General features: G+C 45.2%; 1 protein-coding gene across 1 annotated transcript; it reads left to right on the top strand.

Annotated features, from left to right (window-relative positions):
• Positions 1-21635: 21635 nt before the first annotated feature.
• Positions 21636-24864, top strand: LOC133340661 (globin-like). Its single transcript, XM_061549059.1, has 3 exons — positions 21636-21843; positions 23393-23624; positions 24565-24864. Exons 1-3 carry the CDS (start codon positions 21722-21724, stop codon positions 24685-24687), a joined length of 477 nt encoding a protein of 158 aa, XP_061405043.1. The 5' UTR covers positions 21636-21721; the 3' UTR covers positions 24688-24864.
• Positions 24865-26248: the final 1384 nt, after the last annotated feature.

Raw genomic sequence — 26248 nt, 5'->3', positions numbered from 1 at the left:
ACACAAGCTTCCATCCATCTCCTTGGAGGCATGAAGGGTTGAATTTGCCCTGTGGCCCCCCAAGTGCAATTTTGGAATTTGCAACCTTCAAATTGTGACCCGTACTGTAAACGTAACGAGTAAAATACATTTTCAAAAAGTTTTTACACATTTTGACGAATGGCTGTTTAACGTAATTCAAATTAAAGTTAAACATCCAAAGTATGGAACACTGTTGCTCGCTCCGCGTGCTAAGAAAGCAACCAACCGAGTTTTATTTTTAACCACGACTAACATCAGTGGCGAGTAACATCTGACCACGACGGTCAATCAAAAGCTCTCGCAGCAAAATATCATCAGTTAACTATTTTATTCGCTATTCGAATATATTATTCGGGAGGAGTTGGTGACAAAAGTGGTCACCCACTGCTATGCTACGAGCCCAGCGGACTGGCTGAAATCAAGTGTCGCGTCTGATCTGAAATAGTCGTGCAGCCCTTTCACACAACCCACACTGACCAGCGTGGTGAAGTATGGTCAAACAATCCCCGTGGCCGACACAGCGCGGGAAGGCCTTCATCCAGCAGTGGATTGACAAATGGCTGTAAATGACGCATTGTTTGCGAACACTGCATGTGTGAAATGCCATTTAAACAACAACAACAACCAAAAATCATATTATTAGTACATTTTTTTAATAAAGCACAAGTCTCGATTTAAAGCTTTCGTGACTGCAGGGATTCATCTTCTTGGTTCTTTCGGTAAAGTCACGTAGAATGGAAATAATAAAATAATAAAAATAAACCAATTAAATAATTCTCACGACGTTTCGGCCACAACGCAAGCAGCCGTCCTCAGGTGAAGAACAGGTCTGTCGAGAAGACAGAGTCTGAATGACACACTCCAGGATTGGAGCGTCAATTTAAGCTGGGTTGGAGGGGGGGAGTGCGCCTACGTGACTTTACCGAAAGAACCAAGAAGAAAAAAGCACAAGTCGTCCTCGAGAAAAGCATCTGGCATTCAAAGAATATGAACAATTAGCGTACATATCGGTATTGACTTTTCTTTTGTTATTGCTCAAAACAAGAGGTTCAAGAATCTCCATCAAGTTCGGTCGATAAATCCAATGTCACACAAAAGGTCGCCCCGTGATGGTGGTGGGGGGGGGGGGGTCAGGGTTAGACGCCTTTCTCGACGCCACCGCGTCCCGCAAATTGGCGGTCACTTAAATGGTGACGCACCAAGACAGCGGCTCCAAACATTGCCTGAAAGCCACGATCGCTACGCGTCTTGTGAAATGTATCCACGCGATGCTTCCTGTGGCCAGCGTAATCAAATCCAGTTAAACGCAGTCGGACATTTTTTCTTGTTGTTGTTGTTGTAAACATAATGACGGTAATGAGGCCGAGTCTTGTCGAAATTTGGATTTTTTTTTTACTTAAACGTTCACATTTTCACGAATTCATTGCACTTTGCGCTGCCAGCATCGTGTCATGCGATGGTGCTCTACAGTCATTTGGAACTCGCCTCGTGAGCAGCGCCTGAAGTTGTATTCGAGAATCAGCCCAAGGAAGGAGATTTCGGAAGGATAATAACCTACTACTCCTGAGATCTCTTCAATTGATTTCGTAACTGCACCTGCACATTCCCTCCTCCTTGTCGACACTATTATCTTCAAGTCAAGAGCCGAAATTTTGCCAGTGAGCTACTTATTATCAGCAGTGATGTGAGCGAGTATTTTCAGGGCTGTAACTTCACATTTTTTACTGGCCAAAAAGGGTCTTTAAAATCAATGAAACATCTCTGCCAGCTGGCACAAACGAGGCAGATGTGCTGAGGCGTCGCTGTTATAGATTAAAATAATAACTACAACAGACTCGTCGTGTCTGAGATCAGAAACTGCGTTCAAATAGCACGTGCTCAAGAGCAATGGCGTCATGCCACGGCGTCATAGGATTGCTCCCGGATAATTAAAGATTCTGATTCGGATTCCCTGCCAGATTTGAACCGAAGGCCTTGACAGTGCCAGCACAATTTCTCTGACCGCTCAGACCCTAGATCCGTTTATCTCTTTTCTTTTTAAATCGGCAATTGCAAATTGAATTTGCAGCTGCGCCAAAAATCTATACTCGGAGGTCCGCACGCACTTGGGAGGTTTTCACGGAGCAAACAACACCGACAGTGGCCAGGTGCACACTTTGGCGCTCGAGTTTTCACGTGAACATCAGCCACCGCTAAGTAGCTTCCCGGCACGGCATCAATTTTGCTGGAGATAATCACCACAATGCAGAAGCGCCTCCACTCCAGGGGGAGGCGAAGCACGGGGGGGGGGGGGGGGGGGTTAGAGAGCCCTTGGAGAGCGGTGTTTCAAAACCCTCCGCTTGCCATGTTGCACTCGACCAGACATATCAACGTCCAGCCTGCACAATGGTACAATTAATTTGGATTCTATCCACGTAATTAACATGTAAGCCGTTACAAAAGAAACAAAGTTACGATTCTCTCTAAACATTAACATTTGTATTATATGGGATGGAGTGGTGGCAACAGTGGCTGCACGCTCCTGTGATACGAACCCTACTGGGATACGAACCCTACTGTGATACGAACCCTACTGTGATACGAACCCTACTGTGATACGAACCCTACTGGGATACGAACCCTACTGTGATACGAACCCTACTGGGATACGAACCCTACTGTGATACGAACCCTACTGTGATACGAACCCTACTGGGATACGAACCCTACTGTGATACGAACCCTACTGTGATACGAACCCTACTGTGATACGAACCCTACTGGGATACGAACCCTACTGTGATACGAACCCTACTGGGATACGAACCCTACTGTGATACGAACCCTACTGGGATACGAACCCTACTGTGATACGAACCCTACTGTGATACGAACCCTACTGTGATACGAACCCTACTGGGATACGAACCCTACTGTGATACGAACCCTACTGGGATACGAACCCTACTGTGATACGAACCCTACTGGGATACGAATCCGGCGCGCCGAGTTTGAATCCAACCCCTGGCGACAACAAAGAGGCACGTTACATGTCTCGACAGTATTCATCATATATTACGTAAAAAAAAAATACGTCCTGTTTTATGTGTTGGGTTAATGTAGGGTAACGTAAAGCAAACGGGTGGGTCGGTGTCGTATTACGAACCGGGACCAAACCCCGGTTTTCACATTTGCCTTTGAGTTTGCGGATCGCTGATTAGGCCGTTCGCGGCGATTTTCAAGAACGTAACCAGACCCGGCGATGGGTAAGGTTTTCTCGTTTTGTAAATTAAAAGTAAAATCGATGTCATCGTGGCGAGATGTTTACTACCTCGCCTGGTAGACAGAACGCTGTGGGTTCGATCCCAACCCTGGCGCCTGCTGCTGTATATTTGGAGTCTGCGTGTCTCTCTTATCATCATCCCGGTGGCTAGGAGATGTTAACTACCTCGCCTGGTATACAGGAGGTCGTGGGTTCGATCCTGACCCTGACGCCTGCTGCTGTATATTTGGAGTTTGCGTCTCTCTCTCATCATAATCCCGGTGGCTAGGAGATGTTAACTACCTCGCCTGGTATACAGGAGGTCGTGGGTTCGATCCCGACCCTGGCGCCTGCTGCTGTATATTTGGAGTTTGCGTGTCTCTCTCTCTCATCATAATCCCGGTGGCTAGGAGATGTTAACTACCTCGCCTGGTTTACAGGAGGTCGTGGGTTCGATCCTGACCCTGACGCCTGCTGCTGTATATTTGGAGTCTGCGTGTCTCTCTCATCATTATCACGGTGGCTAGGAGATGTTAACTACCTCGCCTGGTATACAGGAGGTCGTGGGTTCGATCCTGACCCTGACGCCTGCTGCTGTATATTTGGAGTCTGCGTGTCTCTCTCTCCCCGTGGTCGCGTGGATTTGTCTCCGGGTCCACCGGTTGTTTCCCTCCACATTTAAAATCGACATCCACGCGTTCAAAGTATTTGGCTGCTATACATTTCCACCCGACGATAAGCCACTTCGTTGAGCTATCATTTGTGGCCAGGTGGTTTCTGAAAAAAAGAGTTATACAGCTCAGTGGGCTTTACCTGGTAAAATACAAACACGTGCTCTGCAGCCGCGAGGGCATTTCTCGCTGTGGTGTCGCATTTGGACATTTTTCTCCAACGTTCAAATTGCAGTCAATTATTGAAGTATTTTATTTGGGCGAAAGAGACCCGAGGGAGCACATCAGCCACCTCTAATGGCACTGTGGCCATCTGTTTCTAAAAAAAAATCCTTCGCTCTTCAAATGTTGTTGATAATTGGTTCTTTACCCTTCTATCTGGCAACAAAACTGACACCTTTTTGCAAGGAGTCATGTTTGCATAGACCGCAATACCTGCAGTCATAAATACAAACAAAAGACATAACTCTGATAATGTGCACTGTCCTTGAAGTTGATTGGTCCACACCCGAGACAGCTTTCCTTCGAGCCTAGTCTCATATGGGTTGGACCAGATGACGCCAAAAGGCGCACAACTCAAGGACAATGCACCATCAGAGTATGAGAGCTCGGGGCAAGCATCTACACTATGGGGACCTCATTTGCCAGTAAAATATGATAATTGGTTCTTTACCCTTCTATCTGGCAACAAAACTGACACCTTTTTGCAAGGAGTCATGTTTGCATAGACCGCAATACCTGCAGTCATAAATACAAACAAAAGACATAACTCTGATAATGTGCACTGTCCTTGAAGTTGATTGGTCCACACCCGAGACAGCTTTCCTTCGAGCCTAGTCTCATATGGGTTGGACCAGATGACGCCAAAAGGCTACCGCTCCCCACACAAAGACAAAGATCCCCCGTATAGCCTTAACAGACTGTTGGGGCAAGTGCTGTTAGCGAGCACCTATGAAGGCTTGAACGGCACACTAGTGGGTGGGTGGCCAGCAGCACGCCCGGCCGCCTATGTCCCCCCAGTGGCAATGTTTACACACCGCGCCAGGTACTCATTTGAGGCTGAGCTTACCTAGGTGAGGCTCAGGACCGATGCAGATAATCGTCACCTGTGTTGGCCGTGAGCGGAAAATCGAACTCGGGTCGCCAGGTTCGTTGAGCAGCGCGCTAACCACTGCACCACCACTCCCCCCACCCCCCCCCCGCACACGTGAAAAGCTAAGCACTCAAAATAGCAAAATTAATTTCAGTGGAACACGCTCTTGAACAATGCACTGTGTATATTGGTAATGGCAAGTGCAGCTGCTGCATGGATATATATGGAATTGGCTATAGAGATTTGACAGGTATATATATATTTATAAAGACCAATCACAAGAACCCAACATGAAGGTTCCATCAAGGGCCACCTTAATTGCTCGGATTACATTCATTCATATTATATCGCAAAACGTTATACACGAGCACGAAATAAAGAAAAGAAAAAACACAGCGCGCTAAGTGTGAGCGTGCATACGTTTTAAATGTCACGATACAATACGGTATATACGTAATTGGAGGGCAAACTGAAGGAAGGTTGTAGTGGTGGTGTGTGGAGGGGGTGGTGGCGCAGTGGTTAGCGCGCTGCAGTCTGAACCCACTGACCCTAGGTTCGAATCGCAGCCAATGCTGTCAGTGCTGAACGATGAATGGACCTGTGCTTGGCTTTCACCCCCGACCTCCTCCCAAGACAAAAATCTCCCCGTACAGTCCTCAATAAATAAATAAATGAAAACGCCACGAAGTAGTCCCGAAGGAGCCGAGGGTCGACCCGGCCCCCGTGGTGTTGACGGACATCGGTGAGATCCGCAGGAAGAATCAGCAGCTACCGTGACGGAAAACGGATAAATGAGTCTCGATAACACTGGTCAACACACTTTTTCTGGCATAAGGTATTCCAACGGTTTTAAGGCAATTTTGGGGTGCTGATTCCAAATCTGGCATCAGTTTTTGTCTATCTCATCATAATTATGGTTTGTGAGATATCAAATATTGCATTTTCAATAAAAACAGCAGAAGAAAAATATTAAATAAATGTGGACATCTACATAAAATTATATTATAAACACACTATCCTAAAAATACAGCACCATATTTTAACACTAAAGCAGTCATTGACTCGCAACAACTTGCAATCATAAGTGACAGAGTTAATTTCGGGTAAAATCAATGAAAATGGGGTATGCCGATAGCATAAAATGAGATGTGATAGAGCAAATCTGAAATCAGATTTGGAATCAGCACCCTGAAATTAATCTAAAACAGCTGCAAAAGTCCAGGCCAGAATTTTTTTTTTTTGTTGACCAGTGTAATCGACACTTTATCCGTGAAAACAACAACAGCAACAGGAACACGTGCGGGCAAATATGAACAAGTTTACGTTGGTACAGATAGAAGCCCATCTGCAGAGGGCTTGCACATCTTATCGGCTGAGAAGGGTCTGGTTTTTATTCGTGATAAGATCGCTTCGACGAAATGTAACTGCAGAGGAATCAAAATGTGACACGTTGCCAACGCGACGACTTCATAGGGAGCATAATTGTACATTGTGACTTAACGCCGCCATGAAGTTTACATCAGTCTGGCTATTTACAACGATGGTTATATGACTGCAAAGACAAAGATCCCCCGTATAGCCTTTAAAAGACTGTTGGGGCAAGTGCTGTTAGCGAGTAGCACCTGTGAAGGCCGGCAATGCAGTGGGGGGGCCAGCACCACCACGCCCGGCCGCCTTTGTCTCCCCAGTGGCGATGTTTATTACACACCGCGCCAGGTACTCGTTTGAGGCTGAGTCGACCTTGGAGAGGCCCAGGACCGGTTGAAATAATCGTCACTGGTCTTGGCCGTGAGCGGGAATCAAATTTGGGTCGCCGGGTTCACAGAGACCCGTAGACTCACACAGAGACCCATAGACTCACACAGAGATCCATAGACTCACATCGAGACCCATAAACACAGATACAAAAGACACACACAATACAACAATAACAACCGCCATTCGCCACGAGGTGGCGGTGACGTCACAACGGCCATTGTGCCAGGCTATGTTCCCTTTAAGGCCACGTGAAGTGTCGAAGGCTCGCTGACGGCAGGAGGTCAACAGGACAGACCCAGACTGACTGAGATGACCGTCCGAGATGACATCAACTCACCACGGCATGCACGGTGGCGTTGGCCATAGCCTCACCGCTGGATGAAGGCGAGAGGAGGAGGCCTCTATCCAGCAGTTGATTGACCAAGACGTGAACGATCGTTGATCAATTTAAAGCTTTCGTGACTGCAGGGATTCATCTTCTTGGTTTGTTCGGTAAAGTCACGTAGAAGGGAAATAATAAAAATAAAACATAATAAAATAATTCTCACAATTATTCTCACAATTATTTTATATGTTTTTATTTTTTTTATTTTATTATTTCTCTTCTACGTGACTTTACCGAAAGAACCAAGAAGATGGATCGTTGATCACTTAATCGTTCTGCGAATTCAGCGAAGTCCGCCAAAAGTCCACGAGGGGTGTGCTTTTCAATTGTCGGGTTCATTCTAAAATCAGTCCAGGCGACAATGTTTTCCGACGTGCGAACATGGCTGGATTAGTTGAACACGTGGTACGGGTTTCGCGACCCATATTATCCATAACAGGGGGGGGGGGTGTTTAGGTTAGATCTAACCCTCGATTCTGGACTATTATTTTGGGTTAGATCTAACCCCCCCCCCAAAAAAAAAACACCCCCACTCTATTATGAATTACTGGATTCACATTGATCCGAAAACCCGAAGCGACGTCACCACTGTGACGTCACAGGGGAATATTTATTCAAATTTGTATTTATTTATTTGTTTGTATGCTTATTTATACCCCCCGACCGCCCTCGCCAAAGTTATGCCATCGCGGTTGTCCGAGCGAAGAAGACTTCCTGTACAGCATTCGCACTTAACGTAAAGCAATAAAATAAAATAAAAAAGCAAGATTCAAATTGCCCTTAAAAAAAATCTGAGCATTCGAAATGTTTTTGCGATGAAACTAAACCCGAATTCATTCGTGGTTATCACCGTGGGCCTTGCAATCCAGTACGAATGGGTAACACCAAAGTCGATCGGCAGGCCGCGTGCGCTGGGGTAACGTGTGCGGGACTCCCACCTCACCCGAGATTTGTGTAGACAGCATGGAAGAGTAGGCCAAATACCCTCTAGAGGACGTTCGAGTGAGCTCCCTTCCGCCAGCAGTGGAGTGAGGCTGCACTTTCACTATCCTCGAACTGGCCAAAAAAAGGTCTTTAAAGATCAATCAATCAATCACTCTGCCAATTGTCACAAACCAGGCAGGTGTACTCAGGCGTCACCTTCATTGGAGTTCATCAGCACGCAAGCTGTCATCTGGCATGTTTAAGAGTCATCCATTTCTCACCGCTTACAGGCGTCCGTTTTTGATAGCCGGCATGCTGCACAATATATATGAAAATGAGCGACATTCAGCCTTTAAAATAAACCTTTCGTGTCGCGTGATAGTAAACGCGGCTTAAACGCACGGTGAGCCCATACATACTCGATATATCTGCAGGCTTGCGGAACAATGCCAGCATTAGATAAGCTCCGCTTGATCAAAATGCTCTCACAAACAAGCGACACTGACGGACCAACACGCATCAAGGGGGTTGCATTTTCTCGTCATAATTATGGCATTTCTTCAATAGACCAAAAAGTTAGCGTCATTTACTACGTTTGTTTTTGTTTGTGTGTGCGCGCGCGCGTTTAATTTAACTGGACAATGCCAGTGACTGGTCAATGAATATTTAACTAAAAGAACCAATTTCATGCGAATGGCAAGGCTGTCCCATTAGTGCCCCGTGTCCATGAGCAAGCTGCCTTGGCAGAGTAGCCGCTCGTGTTTTTTTGTGGGAACCGTCACGGAAAGAGCGTTGCTGTAAAGTGGGAAGAGGACTTGGTTCCATTAGTGGGCGGGCAGGTCGATTTAGCGGCGTTGTGGCATCGCTCGTCCACTGTGTTAATGCACAGCTGTTAAGAACGCTGGAGAAACAGCAAAAAAAAACAACAGGAGTTAAAATATATATAAATTTAAACACCGTCCATGACAACTGAGAGCGCAGAATATTTTATCCTTATGGCGGTACTCCCGGGACACCAAATAACACAAAATGGTCTAGGCAATTAAAAGTTTTAATTCTGGGACACTATATTATGCCAGGGGGTGTACTTCCCTCCGTGACTGGGGCACCAATCAATTCCGAATTCAGTGCCACTCCGCGATGTCGAAACGCCAAACATCAGCATAACAAAATGTGTTATCGAAATTTTCAACTTCGTGCATCGTGTGCAGCTCGTCGAGATGAGTCGATTGCCGCATCGCCGACCATCGACAGACTAAAAAATGACTGCATCGCGGACATTGTGCGAGAGCCGGAAGACTCTGGTAACCCAGGTGACCGCCATAAGATTCAGTTGCTATCAGACGAGCCGATTGTACGTTTTTTTGTAGTTGCAGAATGCATTAATATTTGGATGCTATTCAGTGTTGACATCATGAACAGCAGCAGCACCCATTATGCCCTCCGCCTGCGCTGATTACCACTGTGTCTTTTAATTTATGTATTTTTTTAAATTAGATTTTATCCTGGCTGATTTGATCAATTCTGAATGAAAATTTTGTATCACCCCTGAAGGGTTTTCAGTGTTGTACAGTTTTTCGGTGGGGTTATTGTTGTTGTTGTTATTGTTTCTAGATTTGAAGCTTTCGTGACTGCAAGGATTAATACTATTAGTTTTTTCGGTAAAGTCACGTAGGGGAAATTTTTTAATTTCATTAATTTTAATTTCATTTTTTACCTACGTGACTTTACCGAAAAAACTAAGAGTATGTTGTTATTGTTGTTGTTGTTGTAACGCCGTGTTTAGATGAGGTTGTACTCAAAGCGGTCTAAAATTTCCACATTCTTACCCTGCCACGATGGTGCAGCTATTGCGGCATTTCAATTGTTGCCCCGCAACATGTTTCCCGTTAACCGTGTTGACTTTTTTACCTTCAGGCCTCTCTTGCAAAAGAAACATTTTGGTCTCTTAGTGGGCTCTTACGCCCGAGTGTTCGACAATCGGACTGCCTTTGCGATATTGTGAGCAAAATCTTCACGCTTTTCGAGTCCTCTAGTCTAATACCGTTTGAGACGAGGCTCAAAAGAAAGCTGTCTCTGGTGTGGACCAATCAGTTTCAAAGACAATGCATATATTATCAGTGTGTTTTTTGTTTTGCATTCCGACCACAAGTATCATGGTTAATGCAGACATGATTCCTTGTAAAAAAAAATCAGTTTGGTGTTTTAACATCTCAACACTTGTTTTGTTGCCAGAAAAAAGGGGAAAACCTATTCTCATATTTTGGTACTGCCAAAGGAGGTCCCATGATGATAAAAAAATGCCCTTTCACCCAATGTAGGCCTCTTAACAATTTGCATATTTATTCATACTGGAGGAATCCGATGAGCTATGACGCTCTTTCTCGCAGATGCCCAGTAGGAGAACGTTACACCACCCTGCCCAATACCGGATATAATTGACAACGTTTCGGGCAATGGTCCTTCTGCTTAGCGCACGTCATTGCACACGAAATGCTTTCCACAAATGAACCACCATACCGTGCCGATATCATCAAGGAGCATAAAGCATCACGCGAATTTCGGTCATTGTCGCAGCAGCAGCAGCTTTTGGCTGCTAGCCGTCTAACAAAGGCGGCTGTCACCGCATCGCGCGCTTTCAAATGCGCTTCTGCGGCCGTCTGGAACGCTCTTCCGACATTAGGAAGCCACTGGAGTTATGCATATTTTTTTTTATCAAATAATCTAGATTGAAAACCCATTTATTTAGAACTTCTGTTTGTGTTGAATTTGTTGTCCTGACCCCACACCTCCGAGATTAGCACGGTTGGCTACGTACGGGCCGAAAGAAGTTCTACATACTCTTAGGTTTTTTTTTCGGTAAAGTCACGTAGGTAAAAAATACAAATTTAAATTAATGAAAGTAAAATAAAGTAATTTTCATTAAATTTTTTTACCTACGTGACTTTACCGAAAAAACCTAAGAATATGAATCCTTGCAGTCACGAAAGCTTCAAATCTAGAATTAAGTTCTACATACGTCGCCGATTGTATTTCAGTTTTAAGGCCACAGTGTGGTTCTTTGTGCACGACTGCCAACGCAACAGCAGCAGCATCACCAAATGATTTGTCAAACGTGCATCGTGGTTTTTTTTTGTAAACTTGAAAAAAATGCACTTGCAATCACTCATGAACGACCATTGATGCGATACACAAATGATAGCTCAACGAAGTGGCTTATCACGTGGAGATTTAGAGCAGCCAAATACTCTGCACGCATCTTTTCTAAATGTGGAGGGGGAAACCGAAGGACACTTCAAATATACAGGGGTCAGGGTCGCGATCGAATCCACGCAACGACCTCCTGTATACCAGGCGAGGTCGTTAACATCTCAGGGAAGGGAGTTAACATCTCGCCACCGTGGCCAATTAAATAGTCGAACCCCTCCCCCAGTCTAGAAATAAAAACAACCTATGTAACTTCAAATGTATTTGTGTCAGTACAGTCACCCAGTAATTATGGCTGTGAGAATGTTATGAATGCTGTGGCTAGTTCAAGCAGTCTGGACAGCGTGGCAAACCAGCGATTTTGAGTGTTTACATGCTTGGACTCACAACAAAAGCAATACTTTTCTGAGCATGACAAGTAAAATATCCAATAGTGCGAATTCATGAACCAGAAATCCAAATATGAGCTTATCAAAGACTTTGAAGCTTTCGTTTGTATTGAAAAAAAACGATGAAACATTACTTAAAAAATGATGATAATGTTTGCAAGAGTGTAAAAACAACACGAATATATTTTTTAAATATTGACTCAAACGTACTAATAATACACTACAAGATATAAATAAACATTTTCAAACCGCACAATGAATAACTTTAGAATTACAGCGGACTTTCATTCCGTTTCCACGGCTGCAATTTCTAACAATGCGCATGCAATGTGAGTGAAATGACAAGATATGGTTGTCTGGGAGAAAAACCATAAAGTGATTGTAAGGAATAATAGGAATAGAAATAACGCTCTCGTACCAATTCCGAAATCGCCATATCAATGACAGTGCCTTCTTTCAAAGGAAGGATGGTAACAATGCGGCAGTATTTCACGTTTTCAGAATTATCATTCACACGGGTGACCTCGATGTAGGACTTGTGGAGCAACAGCTGCGATTCTACATCGAGGTGGCTGAGCCGGGTAATTGCGGTCATGAGTAGCGGAGTGGACGTGAATTGCCGGCGTGACGATGATGCATCCTCCTACAAAGGGCGGCTTCTCAAACCCGAGGAAGCCAGGCAATCGCGAGTAAGGATCTCGCTTTGCTGGTTAACGTACACCGCGTTAAACGTGATACTGTGTTCAGATGTTTTTCTCTTGGCGGCTATCAATGTGATGCCATAAATATGCTTCTCCGTGTGCGTATGTTGAACATTCGTTGTATTGTCTTTGTCCAATGCTCCTACTCCTGATCCACGTCATACCAAGTGATAAGACGGCGCATTAGTAAAAAAAAATTACCGCATCTTATTTTTTAGGCACATTGATATGGATCAGCGAACGTACGTAAGTTTAAGAGATCGTTTTCAACTTTCAGAGAAAAAACCAAGCGGGCTAGGCAGTGCCGGATTAAGCTGGTGCGGGTCTTGTAGCATATGTTTTAAAGGGGCCCTAAATAAAACAAGTATACATAAATATTGCACAGTCAAGTAATTGTATATTTTCATTTTCTATAATCCAGATAAGAGGACAAATCGCTCACCTTAAACACCCAGTCGTTCATAAAATTTGAAGGCAGTATAGTACTATAGTAATAGAGCAAGTGCAGAATAACTGAACCGGAATTGATAGCTTGAAAGCGTTTAGCGCGGGGCTACTTAAAGTACGGGGCTCGTAGCTACATATGTAGTAGCTACTTTTGCTACGAGGATAATCCGACACTGGGGCTAAGCCAGGACACGTCACTGGACAAAGACCACTGACTGGTGGTCGAGACTTAACCACGAAGCGACAGCCAAAGGAGTGAACGCGTGGCCGCGCGGGCCGGTCACACCCACAGCGGAGACGGAGCGATAAATAAATAAGTAATATTTGAAAAAACTTTTTTTTAAACACGCTTTAGTGAAATGTACCCTACTAGTAATGGGAGAACTCCACGACTCCAGGAAGTGGCCCCGAAGCTTGCCATAACGTAAGGGACCGTCAGTTGAGCGTGGACAATTAGACCCAAGCCGATACATAACATATAAAAAAGAATGTTAAAAAATATATATATTTTCTATGACAGAATATAGTAGTGTCATCAGTATGACATAAGTATACAAAGTTTGCAGTCGATACTACTTTGGGAAGTGGGTTAAAATTGAGTTACAAGATTTGAAGATACAACAACAGAGAGAGTGAGTTAATAGAAAGCGTGTAAAATAACTTAAAAATACTTAAAAATACTTTTTTTTAAAACACGCTTTAATGAAATGTACTGTCCGAGCTGCCCCTCCCCCTGTCCCCTTCCCCCATCGCCCCTCCCCTCCTTCCACACCCCCCGCCCCTGGGCGTGGCTCCCCGAGGCTTGCCGTGACGTAAGGGACCGTGGTGATTTACAGCCAACGTCAGTTGAGCGTGGACAATTAGAGCCGTTAAAAAGATTGATTAAAATATATATATTATTTTAAATGATAGAATATAGTATTGTCATCAGTATGACATAGCTATACGAAGTTTGCAGTCGATACCACATTGGGAAGTGGGTTAAAATTGAGTTACAGGATTGGAGGATACAATAACAACAGACAGAGTGAGTTAATAGAAAGCGTGTAAAAAAAACGTGCTCGCGCGTAGCTGCCACGGATGGATGGAGACCACGAGAGAGAGGGCGATGGCTTCGAGGGAGGCAGCGCTTTCGCGTGGCCACAAACACAGAGACATTCTGCGACGCCGTCGTCTTATCGAATTTATATTTTGTACCCATTGCTCCTTCACTCAAGGCACTTGGCGACGTAGCTTACTGAAACAAAAAAAACGACGACGACAGGATAGAATGGTATTGAGGAGTGAGTGGCAGTGATAGAGGTACTTCGGGGATCACGAAAGGGTCGGGGAGGGACGGGAAGGAGTGGAGGAGCGAGGGGGAAGGATGAGGAAGACAATCGTGGATTTGTCATTTTTCACGCAACAACTACCAACAAACTAAAAATAAAAAACACCGCAGGGATTCATCTTCTTGGTTCTTTCGGTAAAGTCACGTAGACTCTGTCTTCTCGACAGACCTGTTCTCCACCTGAGGACGGCTGCTTGCGTTGTGGCCGAAACGTCGTGAGAATTGTTTTATTATGTTTTATTTTTATTATTTTATTATTTCCATTCTACGTGACTTTACGAAAGGACCAAGAAGATTAAAAACACCGTTTTTAAGAATGAACAAAAAATTGTCTACTTCAAATCGGAGCGGGCAGAGGGTGAATTTGAAATTCACGATTGAGCAAGTCACCGCAGGTTGCATCACACTTCATTGAAGGTCTCTTACGCAAGTTGCCACGAGGAAAAACATCAAAGGGCCAGACGTGGGCCATGAAACGTTTCATGCGAGGAGCTATCCGGATGTTCATTGAAGATGACACTCAGGAAGCCATGCTTATACAGGGCATGCATATTGCATGAAATGATTATGCCGATATACATTCATTGTATCTGATGTTATTATTATGATTATATTATCCATATTTAGGCAACCCATGAATGTGATACCTTTGTGCAAACCTCTGTCTGGTTGAGTGAATGCCTCCCTATCGAACGAGCAAGGAAATCGAGATGCAACACGGACGTTTGTTATGTACATGTACGTTTAACTTCTTTCGCACCGCACGTAGCCAGCCGTGCTAATCGGAGGTGCAGGGGACGGACAAGAAAACACACGGAAAAAAAGCCGTTCCAAAGAAACGAGTTTTTCTATTTTAGAACACAACAGTTTTGCATCCCAGGTGATGTACAGCAAACAGAAATGAACACAAAAGTATAAACAAACACACACACGCAGACTCAAATACACTTCGTCTTGGGTGTAATATTTTATTACAATTTTTTTCCAAATAAATACTCATTTGCTAAGCTTATTTACACTTTAGAGGCCAAATAATTCGATGTTTCCGCCCAACGCGAGCATGGAATTTGTTCTGAACGCGTGTTACTGGCAAGAGGTCTTGCTGCGCCATCGTCCTGGGCCTCCCCTAGGTCGACTCAGCCTCAAATGAGTACCTGTCACGGTGTGTAAACATCGCCACTATGGAGACAAAGGCGGCCGGGCGTGCTACTGGCCACCCACCCCCTCCGGTGCCGTGCCGGCCGTCACAGGTGCTACTCGCTAACAGCACTTGCCCCAACAGTCTGTTGAGACTATACGGGGGATCTTTGTCTTTGCAGTCATATAACCATCGTTGTAAATAGCCATACTGATGCAATCAACGTAAACTTCATGGCGGCGTTAAGTCACAATGTACAATTATGCTCCCTATGAAGTCGTCGCGTTGGCAACGTGTCACATTTTGATTCCTCTGCAGTTACATTTCGTCGAAGCGATCTTATCACGAATAAAAACCAGACCCTTCTCAGCCGATAAGATGTGCAAGCCCTCTGCAGATGGGCTTCTATCTGTACCAACGTAAACTTGTTCATATTTGCCCGCACGTGTTCCTGTTGCTGTTGTTGATTTCACGGATAAAGCGTCGATTAATTATCGACACTCATTTATCCCGTTTCCGTCACGGTAGCTGCTGATTCTTCCCGCGGATCTCACCGATGTCCGTCAACACCACGGGGGCCGGGCGACCTGCGGATCCTGAGCGAGCGGCTTCGTTTATTTATTAAGGACCACCGCCTTCTCGCATTCACCGCAGTGCACTGCGGCTCTTTAAATATTGAGGGGTGTTTTTTGTTTTTTAAACCAAATTCGAAGAAGAAGAAGAAGAAGGCGGAAAAAATGGCTCTTCTTGTTGTTATCTTTGGCTTGCTGACCCCTGGGCTACGGTGATGTGGAACGGCCTCTCCGCTTCACCTCGCACCTAGCGCGATTGGCTACGTACGGTGCGAAGGAAGTTCAACATGCATACATGCAAGCCCCGTGTAAGCTGGCTGCCATCCAATTAGCCGTCGATTGTGTCGGTCACTTCCTTTTTACGATATAAAGCTTTCGTGACTGCAGGGATTCACCTTCTTGGTTCTTTCGGTAAAGTCACGTAGAAGGGAAATAATAAATAATAAAAGTAAAACATAATAAAATACAATTCTCACGACGTTTCGGCCACAACGCAAGCAGCCGTCTTCAGGTGAAGAACAGGTCTGTTCGGAAGACAGCGTCTGAATGAAACACCCCAGGCTTGGAGCGTCTATTTAAGCTGGGTTGGAGGGGGAAGAGCACCTTGACAAAATAATTATGATGTTTTATTTTTATTATTTTATTATTTCCCTTCTACGTCACTTTACCGAAAGAACCAAGAAGATACTGGTTAACCGTCGAACAAAGAAGGTCGCCGCATCGCGCGCTTTCAACATGAGCTTCTGAGGCCGTTTGGAACGCTCTTCCTTCCGATATTAGGAAGCCACTGGAGTTATGCACTTTTGAATCGTCACCTAGATTGACAAACTCATTTTTTTAGAACTGCTTTTTGTAGAAGGGAAATAATACAATAATAACGTCGTGAGAATTATTTTATTTTATTATGTTTATTTTTATTATTTTATTATTTCCCTTCTACGTGACTTTACCGAAAGAACCAAAAAGACACTCTTCCTTTGTTATAGCTGGCGAGATTATTGACCCGCTTCAAAAATCTGTCAACCGTATTCCTTCCTAAATATGCCATGTGTTTATTTTTCCCTTTGCTCGTCACAAAGCCTCGACCCTTCCTGCGATGTTTATCCCAGTTGTGGGTTCACTGCGGAAACTTGTACCTTCAGAGCATCTTTGCGTCTGTGCTTCTTACCGCCCTTGTCATTGCGTGTGTTCGCTGTTTTTTGTTTTACTAAATTGCATCTGCGTGGGAGGACGACCGCATTCCATCATCATTCCGCACACATTTGCAGCCCAGCACACGTTTGTTTTCGTTACCATTACTTCTGTGCGACGAATCACCGCCTGATTTATTTCCCCACTACTTGGAAACTGATCTCCCCATTGGAAGCTTCAGCAGTGAGACGATTTAGAGGAAACAAAACTACGTGTAACACTCGTGCGGAGGAAGTCAGACTTTTGACTTTTAAACAACTTTTATTGCCGCCAGCAGCAAAAGCACTGGAGGCGATTTCGATATGAAATACACAAAGTCACCAGCAAACAAATGAAAATAAACGCTATAAATCCACGCGCTGTGGCGTTAAAAGCACCGCGCACAATACGAAAGAAAAGTCACGTGGTGGTTGTGGTCATCGCGCACGCCACGGTGACGAGCGAGCGCTTCAGCAGGTGAACACCACGAGGGTGCCGTCCACGCTGGTACAGAGAGGGGCTTGTGTCCGGCTCCCCAGCGTTCGAAGAAGACGTGCTGCACATCACCGACATGTGTGTGGTACGCGTGCTCCAGCCGGAGCCGCGCCTTAAGCAGGCCTCTGAACACTGGAAGCACAGAGCAGCCGTCAGTGTCACCTTCCAGCATATTTTTTCTCTAGGAAGTTAGAGAGAGAGAGAGAGCGACAGCGCGATGCAATTCGCCGTGTTGTTACAGAACAGCTGGACTTCTGCGATCCCTTCGAAGTGAACTTTGATGAACACGCGAGGTAGCAGCGCTCTATCATCGCACTCAGCCACGGAGGTAGTCGAACCGGTTATCAGGTTGAGACTCGGGGCTAATCACAGCAGTGGCTGCCTGGATTCGAACCGAGCATTCGAATCGCTCCCAACTCAGCGTTCTGACCTCCTACGACGCAACGCGCCAGAGGGGAACAACGCAGGCGTCCAGAATCGACGCCTCATTGGAGACCCAAACGTCGTGTGTGCCTCCTGACTTTGACGTTATTCGTGCAAGACACCGGTGGTGTAACCACCAGCCGCATGGAAAACATATAGATAGATATATACATAAACAGGCCGACGCGCACACCTCCATCATGAATGGGTCATCAAAGACACGGGCCATGCAAAGCCCTGCACTGCGGGCAGTAGAGTAAACACACTGTGCCCTAATTCTAGATTTGAAGCTTCCGTGACTGCAAGGATTTATACTCTTAGTTCTTTCGGTAAAGTCACGTGGGTAAAAAATGAAATTAAAATTAATAAAAGCAAAATAATAAAAAATAAAACAAATAAAAAAATGTTTTATTTTATTTTTATTAATTTTAATTTCATTTTTACCTACACTGTGGCCTGCACTCCCTCAACTGGGCAGGAACAGCAAAAGTCCACCAACTCTCACGCTCCCTCTCTCTCTCTCTTAAAGCCCCCCTCGTGGCAAGCAGCAGACCTCCGTATTGGCATTGAGCTCCGGAACATATTGTCTTACCAGAATGGGAATCTTTATTTCGACTGGGAGGGGGAATCCGATGAGCTATGAAGCTCTTGAGCACAGATGTTCCAGCGTGGGGCACGTCAGCGGGTTACAACAGCGAACAATACAAAGGCACTCGAGTGAGTGCGACATCGAGAAAATGGTAAGCAGGTCCCTAAGTATATATATTTAAAAAATCGCTTTCGTTACAGACGTCCGATTTATGAAGATTTGTCAAGGCAGCAAAAACAAACAAAGCATTACTTTTTGTTTTTATCGGTAAAGTCACGTAGGTTAAAAGAAAACAAATAAATTAAATCACGACGTTTCGGAGGCAACACAAGCTTCCGTCTTCAGGTGAAACCGTCACAGCAAAATTGCTGTATCAAGTGAAGAGATTTAATTTATTTGTTTTCTTTTCACCCACATGACTTTACCGAAAAAACCACAGAGTATGGATCCTTGCAGTCACGAAGACTTCAAATCTAGAAACAAAACATTTCCAGACCACCCTAAGACGACACATTGAGGTCATTTATAAGTGTGTGAGATAATGCAATGCATGAGAGTCATTGGTGAATACTCACGTATGAATCTGCCAATATAAAATAAACGACGATAACATTTTAATCTGTATGTTAACAGAGAAACGATGTCAAAGACCTTCGTGAACTCCTCGATCGTAAACAATGTGGCTTGAAAAAGTTTGACCAACAAACAAATGACGTCACGCGTGCAGAGCGTCCATTTTTTTTTCTATTCGCTTCCCGTTACTAAGCCGGTTGGGGATGCCTCACAGAATGGACAATTGGTTAAAATATTGACGTTCATTATTCGTACGTTAATTTCTCAGAGTCCATGTCGGGTCAGGCAAGGGTTGTTGTGTAACTCGGTTGAAACAAAATGCCACAAAAGCGAGTACGGGTACGGGTAGCCGTTTGCGACCCTGGTGCGGCCGGGTACGGGTAAGGAATAAAAACCCGTTTGCGACCTCTGCCCAGTGGTTATTCTTCTCCTTCTTAACCTGGGGTGGAACGCCTCCCCCTCGGGGTGCGAGATGTCCTTTCTGGGGGGTTAGCGAGACACGGCCAGATTTGTTTTAGAAGGTAAATCATCGAACACAAACATCAAGCACGGACACGTCAGTACAACTACTTTGTTTCATCAAACCCTGTGAGTTATTGACATTCTACTTTGTTTACGATTGAGAACCAACGTGGTTGCAAGGCTGCAGTAAAAGCTAAGCACCACTGCTCTAATGTATGTACGTATGTTGAACTTCTTTCGCACCGTACGTATCCAACCGTGCTAATCGGGTTGGCTACGTACGGTGAGAAATCCTTCCACCAGCAGTGCCATGAGCAAGCAGTTTCAGGCATCACCTTTACCGCTTTTCGATCGTCACCATTTTTTTTTCTTTTTACGAATCACCTATCCTCGACGTAGCACTGATGTGATGTTGGACTCCCGGCCAATGCAGCAGCAGCAGCAGCAAAACAACAAACATCACGCACATGCAAAAACACTGGCAGTCGAATGAGAGTTATCAGAATCTGACACCTCGTGGCGTGCGTGTGAACAACCCAGAGGAGTGCTTCGTCCGTCGTGTTCAGCGTCGCACACAAAACTTGGCAAATCACTCTTCCAGAACAAAATTTCCACGAGCCGCGTGAAGTGTGTGTGTGTGTTGTGAAATGCGCACGTGGTGCCTTGCAATCGGCGCGTTCATTTGGCGTTGGAACATCTCTAACGCCTCCTGTGCTGGTGCCCTTCCTTCTTTTTTTTAAAATAATTCTTCTTCTTGGTTCTTTCGGTAAAGTCACGTAGAAGGGAAGTAATACAATAATAAAAATAAAAAAACATGATAAAATAATTCTCACGACGTTTCGGCCACAACGCAAGCAGCCGTCTTCAGGTGAAGATTCTTAGTACTTCCCTTCTACGTGACTTTACCGAAAGAACCAAGATGATGAATCCCTGCAGTCACGAAAGCTTTAAATCGAAATTTATATAATTCTTCTTCACCATCTGCGCTCTGTCGGGGACACTCGATCGGCCAGCACCGAGGAGTTGTTCATTTTAGCGACGAGCGCGGAAAAGCGCGTACCGGGCTCGATTTGCCAATTGCGCAAACGCGCGGTGGTTTCGCGGCGGTGTTTGTAAACCCATCGTTGGATGCTATCGTGTTGGCCGCTTGCCAAATTGCCGACGAATGCGGATTCACGCGGAAGCTGCAACGCCGTGGGATTGGGTCCCCGATACGTCAAACGCTTGCCTCGTGGAAATGGCCGAACGGGCTCCGTTAATTTTCATACTCTTTGGTTCTTTCGGTAAAAGTCACGTGGGTAGAAAAATAATAGATCACGACGTTTCGATCGCAACACAAGCGAGAAACAACAGAAATAACAGCCGTTTTTTTTTGCTGCGGTTGTCCCGACCTGATGACGATTGCTTGTGTTGCGATCGAAACGTCGTGATCGATTATTTTTCTACCTACGTGACTTTACCGAAAGAACCAAAGAGTATGGATTCCTGCAGTCACGAAAGCTTCAAATCGGTTATTTCTGTTTAATACCCCAACGGAGCAAATGCTTTAACGCGCTATAGCGGAATACGTGACAGGCCCCGCATAAACGTCACGACATCGTCATATTTAAGGATAATGACCTCTCTGCCTTTGAATGTGTAAGAATACAATTACTCAATTATGCCTTCCATAATGTGGACATGCTCTGGATCCCATCTTCTCAGTACACCTCATAAAGAGAAGACCTTCCTATCCCGCCAAAAATAAATTTCACTGGGCAGGCTTTGGGACAATGCCAAATTATAACATTCATGGCAAGTTGTTTTGCCAACAACGTTGTGCTAAAGCCACACTTAATCCCCTCCCCCAACCACGATTGAGCCAGCATCATTTATCAAAGAATCTGTATCGATCAGCCTTTCCTAATCACCATTCACGAAAAATGGTGCAGCACACAGTTTTTTTTTGCTGCAGCTGCGTGAGATTATCCGCTTCAGATGCCTCAAAATTTCTCAATCGCGGTTGAGCAACGCGGTCGCGTTCAGGTATTTAAGTGTGACCCTCCGGCCACTTCCACAGCTTCAGTGCCACCCAAAGCCACCTTCGGCTCTCTCGTGTCTCTTCTCAAAGCCTCCACCGCCAACCACCCACCATGCCTATCGTCGACTCTGGAAGCGTTGGGGCCCTCTCTGCCTCTGAGAAGGCTGCGGTCGCCGGCAGCTGGAAGGCAGTGTACGCCAACTACGAGGCTGCGGGCAAGGCCGTTCTCATCAAGTGAGTGATGTGTGCGCGCGCGTGTGTGTGTTGTGTGTGTGTCGTGGGGAGCGGTAGTGTAGCGGTTAGCGCGCTGCGCTATGAACCTGGCGACCCGGGTTCGATTCCCGCTCACGGCTAACACCAGTGACGATTATCTGAACCGGTCCTGGGCCTCCCCTAGGTCGACTCAGCCTTAAATGAGTACCTGGTGCGGTATGTAAACATCGCCACTGGGGAGACAAAGGCGGTCGGGCGTGGTGCTGGCCACCCAACCCCCTCGTGTACCGTTCTGGCCTTCATAGGTGCTCGCTAACAGCACTTGCCCCTACAGTCTGTTAAGGCTATACGGGGGATCTTTGTCTTTGTCTTTGTTGTGGAACGTGGCGGGTTAACAGCGCTAACTGTCTTCTTGGTTCTTTCGGTAAAGTCACGTAGAAGGGAAGTAATAAAATAATAAAAATAAAAATAAAACATAATAAAATCATTCTCACGACGTTTCGGCCACAACGCAAGCAGCTGTCCTCAGGTGAAGACAGCTGCTTGCGTTGTGGCCGAAACGTCGTGAGAATGATTTTATTATGTTTTATTTTTATTATTTTATTACTTCCCTTCTACGTGACTTTACCGAAAGAACCAAGAAGATGAATCCCTGCAGTCACGAAAGCTTTAAATCGAAATTTAGCGCTAAATGTCGTGGGTTCACTCTCCAACACACCGGTGTGCTGAAGTAGTAACTAATTGACGCGTTTTATTTACGTGACAAACCTTACTGGTTGCCTGTGTCGGGTGGTGGCAGGTTAACGACACATTTATATTTGCGCGATCTAACCCAAAAAAACCTTCATTATGAACAATATTGTTCGGGAAAGCCTACGTGTTAAACTACATTAACAGCGCTGCTCAAGAGGCTCAGAGAGGTGGAAACGTGTTTAGCAAGAGGTGTCCTATTGCTTCAACAAACGCCACTGGACACATTTGTCCAGATGGCTGATGACTTGGCAGTTGAGCTAAACGCTATTTTATTTTGGCAATGATGAAAGATGCATGCCTTCCCTGTTTCTTATCATTGGTATACGTGTTTTTTTTTACATTGTCAATTACATGATTACAAAATCCACGCATAGAGTGATTTTCTCAAGCAGGAGCTCTAAGATTGAAGTTGAAATCCACGTGATGTCAAGCTGGAGGTCTCTCAATTAGCTCCGATACGTAATTTATACTTGTTTGGCAATCGATCAATTTATTCGTGCGATGAGTACCTTGCAGAGGGGAACTTTATAATTGTCATTTAAAATCATAATTATGAATAAATATTTATTTCTCACGCAAGAACCCGGCATATTGCAAACTTTAAAAGACATTTTTGGAACCGTATTAATTTCTTTAGATCAAGACGATACACATTTTTTTTTACAACCTATGCAATGTTTAATGTGGTGAGTTTTTTCTTCTTCTTCCAGAAATGACTCTTGATGTTGTAATTCCAAATGTAGTTTTTACTCCTCCACCAACCTCTCTGTGCCCTCTCCCCCCCATCCACCCACCACACCCTCCTTACCATCACCAGGTTCTTCACGTCCAACCCCGGCGTGCAGGACTTCTTCCCCAAGTTCAAGGGGCTCGACTCGGCCGACAAGCTGAGCAAGTCTCCCGCCGTGCGCTGGCACGCCGAGAGGATCATCAACGCCGTCAACGACGCCGTGGTGGCCCTGGACGACCCCGAGAAGCAGAACCTGAAGCTCAAGGCCCTGAGCCAGAAGCACGCCTACGAGTTCCACGTGGACTCCCAGTACTTCAAGGTACGTGGCACCGCAACTCAACGATGGCATTTTTAAATCCTTTATATTAAGTTCGCTTGCTTGCGTGCTTGCTTGATTGCTTACGACCGTGCAAATCTTTCGGTCGTTTTTAACACACTTCCCGTGATCCAATCGAGCTGACATTTTCCACACAGACTCGTTGTGCGTGATAATTAATTTTCCTGAAATTTTTTTTCCAAAATTTTACACTGTTTATGGAATTTTTTTAAAATATTTAATTACCAATGGCTTAACGCTGGCAGACAATCATCTGACCCATAGGTGGCAGCCATCTCAAGCCAGAGGACGAGAGGACTCGAGCCGCCACGCAAATAAAGGATTTAGAGTGAAAAACTTTATTTTTACGGGTTAATTTTTATGCCTTGCAATCACTCTGAATGTGCCCCCTCCCTCCCTCCCTCTCTCATCTCGTCAGATCTTGGAAACTAAGCAGGGTGTGTTGAGACTGGTTAGTAATTGGATAGATTGGCTGGGAATGTCAGGTGTTGCACGCTTGGGCACCAAGGTAGGCAGAGGATGGCTCTAGTGCGGTCTTCTTTCATTGCAAGGCCCGTGGGCCATTCGCGGCACCTGGTGGTATTCAGTGTGGCCCGAGACGTGCGGCCCCCGACAATACACAAATGTGAAGTCACCCCTTGCAGGCGGTGTGGCGGCGCTCAGACTGATGATGTCTCAGCGGCGAACGTGCCCCCATTTGAAAATTAGTGAAGAACGCTGCTCTAGCGCAATGAAACTCTTGCAGCTACACTTTGTACGTAAAGCCAAAGAGTGATTTGATGTCACTGGCCAAACATACCGATGCAGAAACCTCACCGACAAAAAAAAGTCTTAAAGACTCACCATTGCATGTGACGCCAAGGCCTCGCCTTAGCCTCCACGTTGACACTCTAAGTAATCCAAAATGATGTGTTCTGCTCAGGTGCTGTCCGCCACCATCCTGGAGGAAGTGGACCATGCCAACGGTGGCCTGTCAGCCGACGGCAAGTCCGGCTGGGAGAAGCTTCTGAGCAGCATCTGCATCCATCTCAAGTCTGCCTATTAACTGCGCTCTCATGCCATGAAGTCGAAGAGCGCGTCGCACGCTTTTTGAAAATTATCAGAAAGTTGCTTGCTCGAATAAGATGGTTTTCGTGGTGCTGCCCAACACTGAACGTGCCAATCATATGTAAATCATCGCCAAAATGCTGCTATGAATAAAATAAAAACAATATGCAACCGACCGCAGTGTCTTTAATAAGCGTGAGCAGAGAATCCTTGTGGCTGTATTACACTTCACTACAGAGTTGTGTTTAAAAGAAAAGCAAGTGCAGATGACTTTTCAAACGGGCCCATGTAAGGACATCTCCGAGTGTAACGGATCTCGCCCGACTGCAACGTGGAGCATCTGCGTAGCACGGCGTCTCACAGCCCTACTGCTCGCAGCGGCAAATCCATCGAGAAGGCACGGAAGAACTGCTTTGTGTGTTTAGTTTCTTGTCCTTCCCCGGCACCTCTGATTAGCGCGGTTGGCTATGTAGAGTGTGAAAGAAGTTCAACATACACACAAAGTTTGTTCGTCCATCAGTCACCCACAACTGGATATCGTTATCAAGAAAAACGTAGGTATAGTTCAATAATTATTGGGCAATACCAACGCTTTTCTTCTAATTAATATATATATACATTTTAATTAATGTATATTAATTCAATTACAATTACGTGAAAGTTGTGTTAATTACACTCTGCAATACAAACTAATTAATTGCACTGGTGAGAGATTGCACACCTAACCAGGTTAATCATACTGCTGGCAATCCACCTGCCAGGTGGCTCAGCGTTGGAGCGAGCAGTTCGCGACATCGGAAAGTAGAGAGTCCGAAACCCGATTTAAAGCTTTCGTGACTGCAGGGATTCATATTCTTGGTCCTTTCGGTAAAGTCACGTAGAAGGGACATAATAAAATAATAACATTTTATGTTTTATTATTGTATTATTTCCCTTCTACGTGACTTGAGCGAAAAAAACAAGAATAGAGTTCAAATCCCGGTTGGGGGTTGGCTCAGCCGATGTAAATGAGCGCCACCCCAGGTAAATGAAGCAGGCTCTTTAGATGACGGATACACACACACACACACACATATAAATATAACAATTTAGTACTCACACCAATCGCTGTTTTGTAGAGGAGTAGAGTCTGTCAACAGGGGGGTGATCTTGCTGTGGTGTCACCCATTTAAGTGATTTTAGGATTTTTTTTAATTTGGACCGTAAAAGTGGCACACATTGGCCTCCTCGTTTATTTATTTTTTATATATAACATCACAATCTTGAACATCCACTGTGAAATAAAATGGCCCACGCAATGTTATCATCAATACACCCGCAGTATTAACCAGAGTGGCCGCTGGGCTCGAATCCCGGACCTCTGCAATGCGCAATGAACCCGCTAGCGCTCGGTCACGTAGTCCGTCGCAGTCCAACTTCATTGCTGGACACAACTGAGAGACAGCTGAGGCCAGATGTCTCCTTTTCAAGGGAGATCTATGGAATTGTCCCGTGCAGATGAAGCGCTTCATAGAGGACAACAACAGTCGGTTAGTCAGAGCATCGCCGCGCGCCGTTTC

Source organism: Lethenteron reissneri, chromosome 10 (assembly GCF_015708825.2).
Source record: "Lethenteron reissneri isolate LAM-NWPU_2019-01 chromosome 10, ASM1570882v1, whole genome shotgun sequence".
Lineage (NCBI taxonomy): Eukaryota > Metazoa > Chordata > Hyperoartia > Petromyzontiformes > Petromyzontidae > Lethenteron > Lethenteron reissneri.
Note: the sequence above shows the minus strand (reverse complement) of the source record. Positions and strands in the feature narration are given on the sequence as shown.

What these genes read in the sequence shown, in the direction of transcription:
- LOC133340661 (XM_061549059.1), top strand. Translation starts at nt 21,722, where the DNA reads ATGCCTATCGTCGACTCTGGAAGCGTTGGGGCCCTCTCTGCCTCTGAG. An exon ending in GGCAAGGCCGTTCTCATCAA is followed by an intron (nt 21,844 to 23,392) that starts GTGAGTGATGTG and finishes TACCATCACCAG; the next exon opens with GTTCTTCACGTCCAACCCCG. An exon ending in TGGACTCCCAGTACTTCAAG is followed by an intron (nt 23,625 to 24,564) that starts GTACGTGGCACC and finishes TGTTCTGCTCAG; the next exon opens with GTGCTGTCCGCCACCATCCT.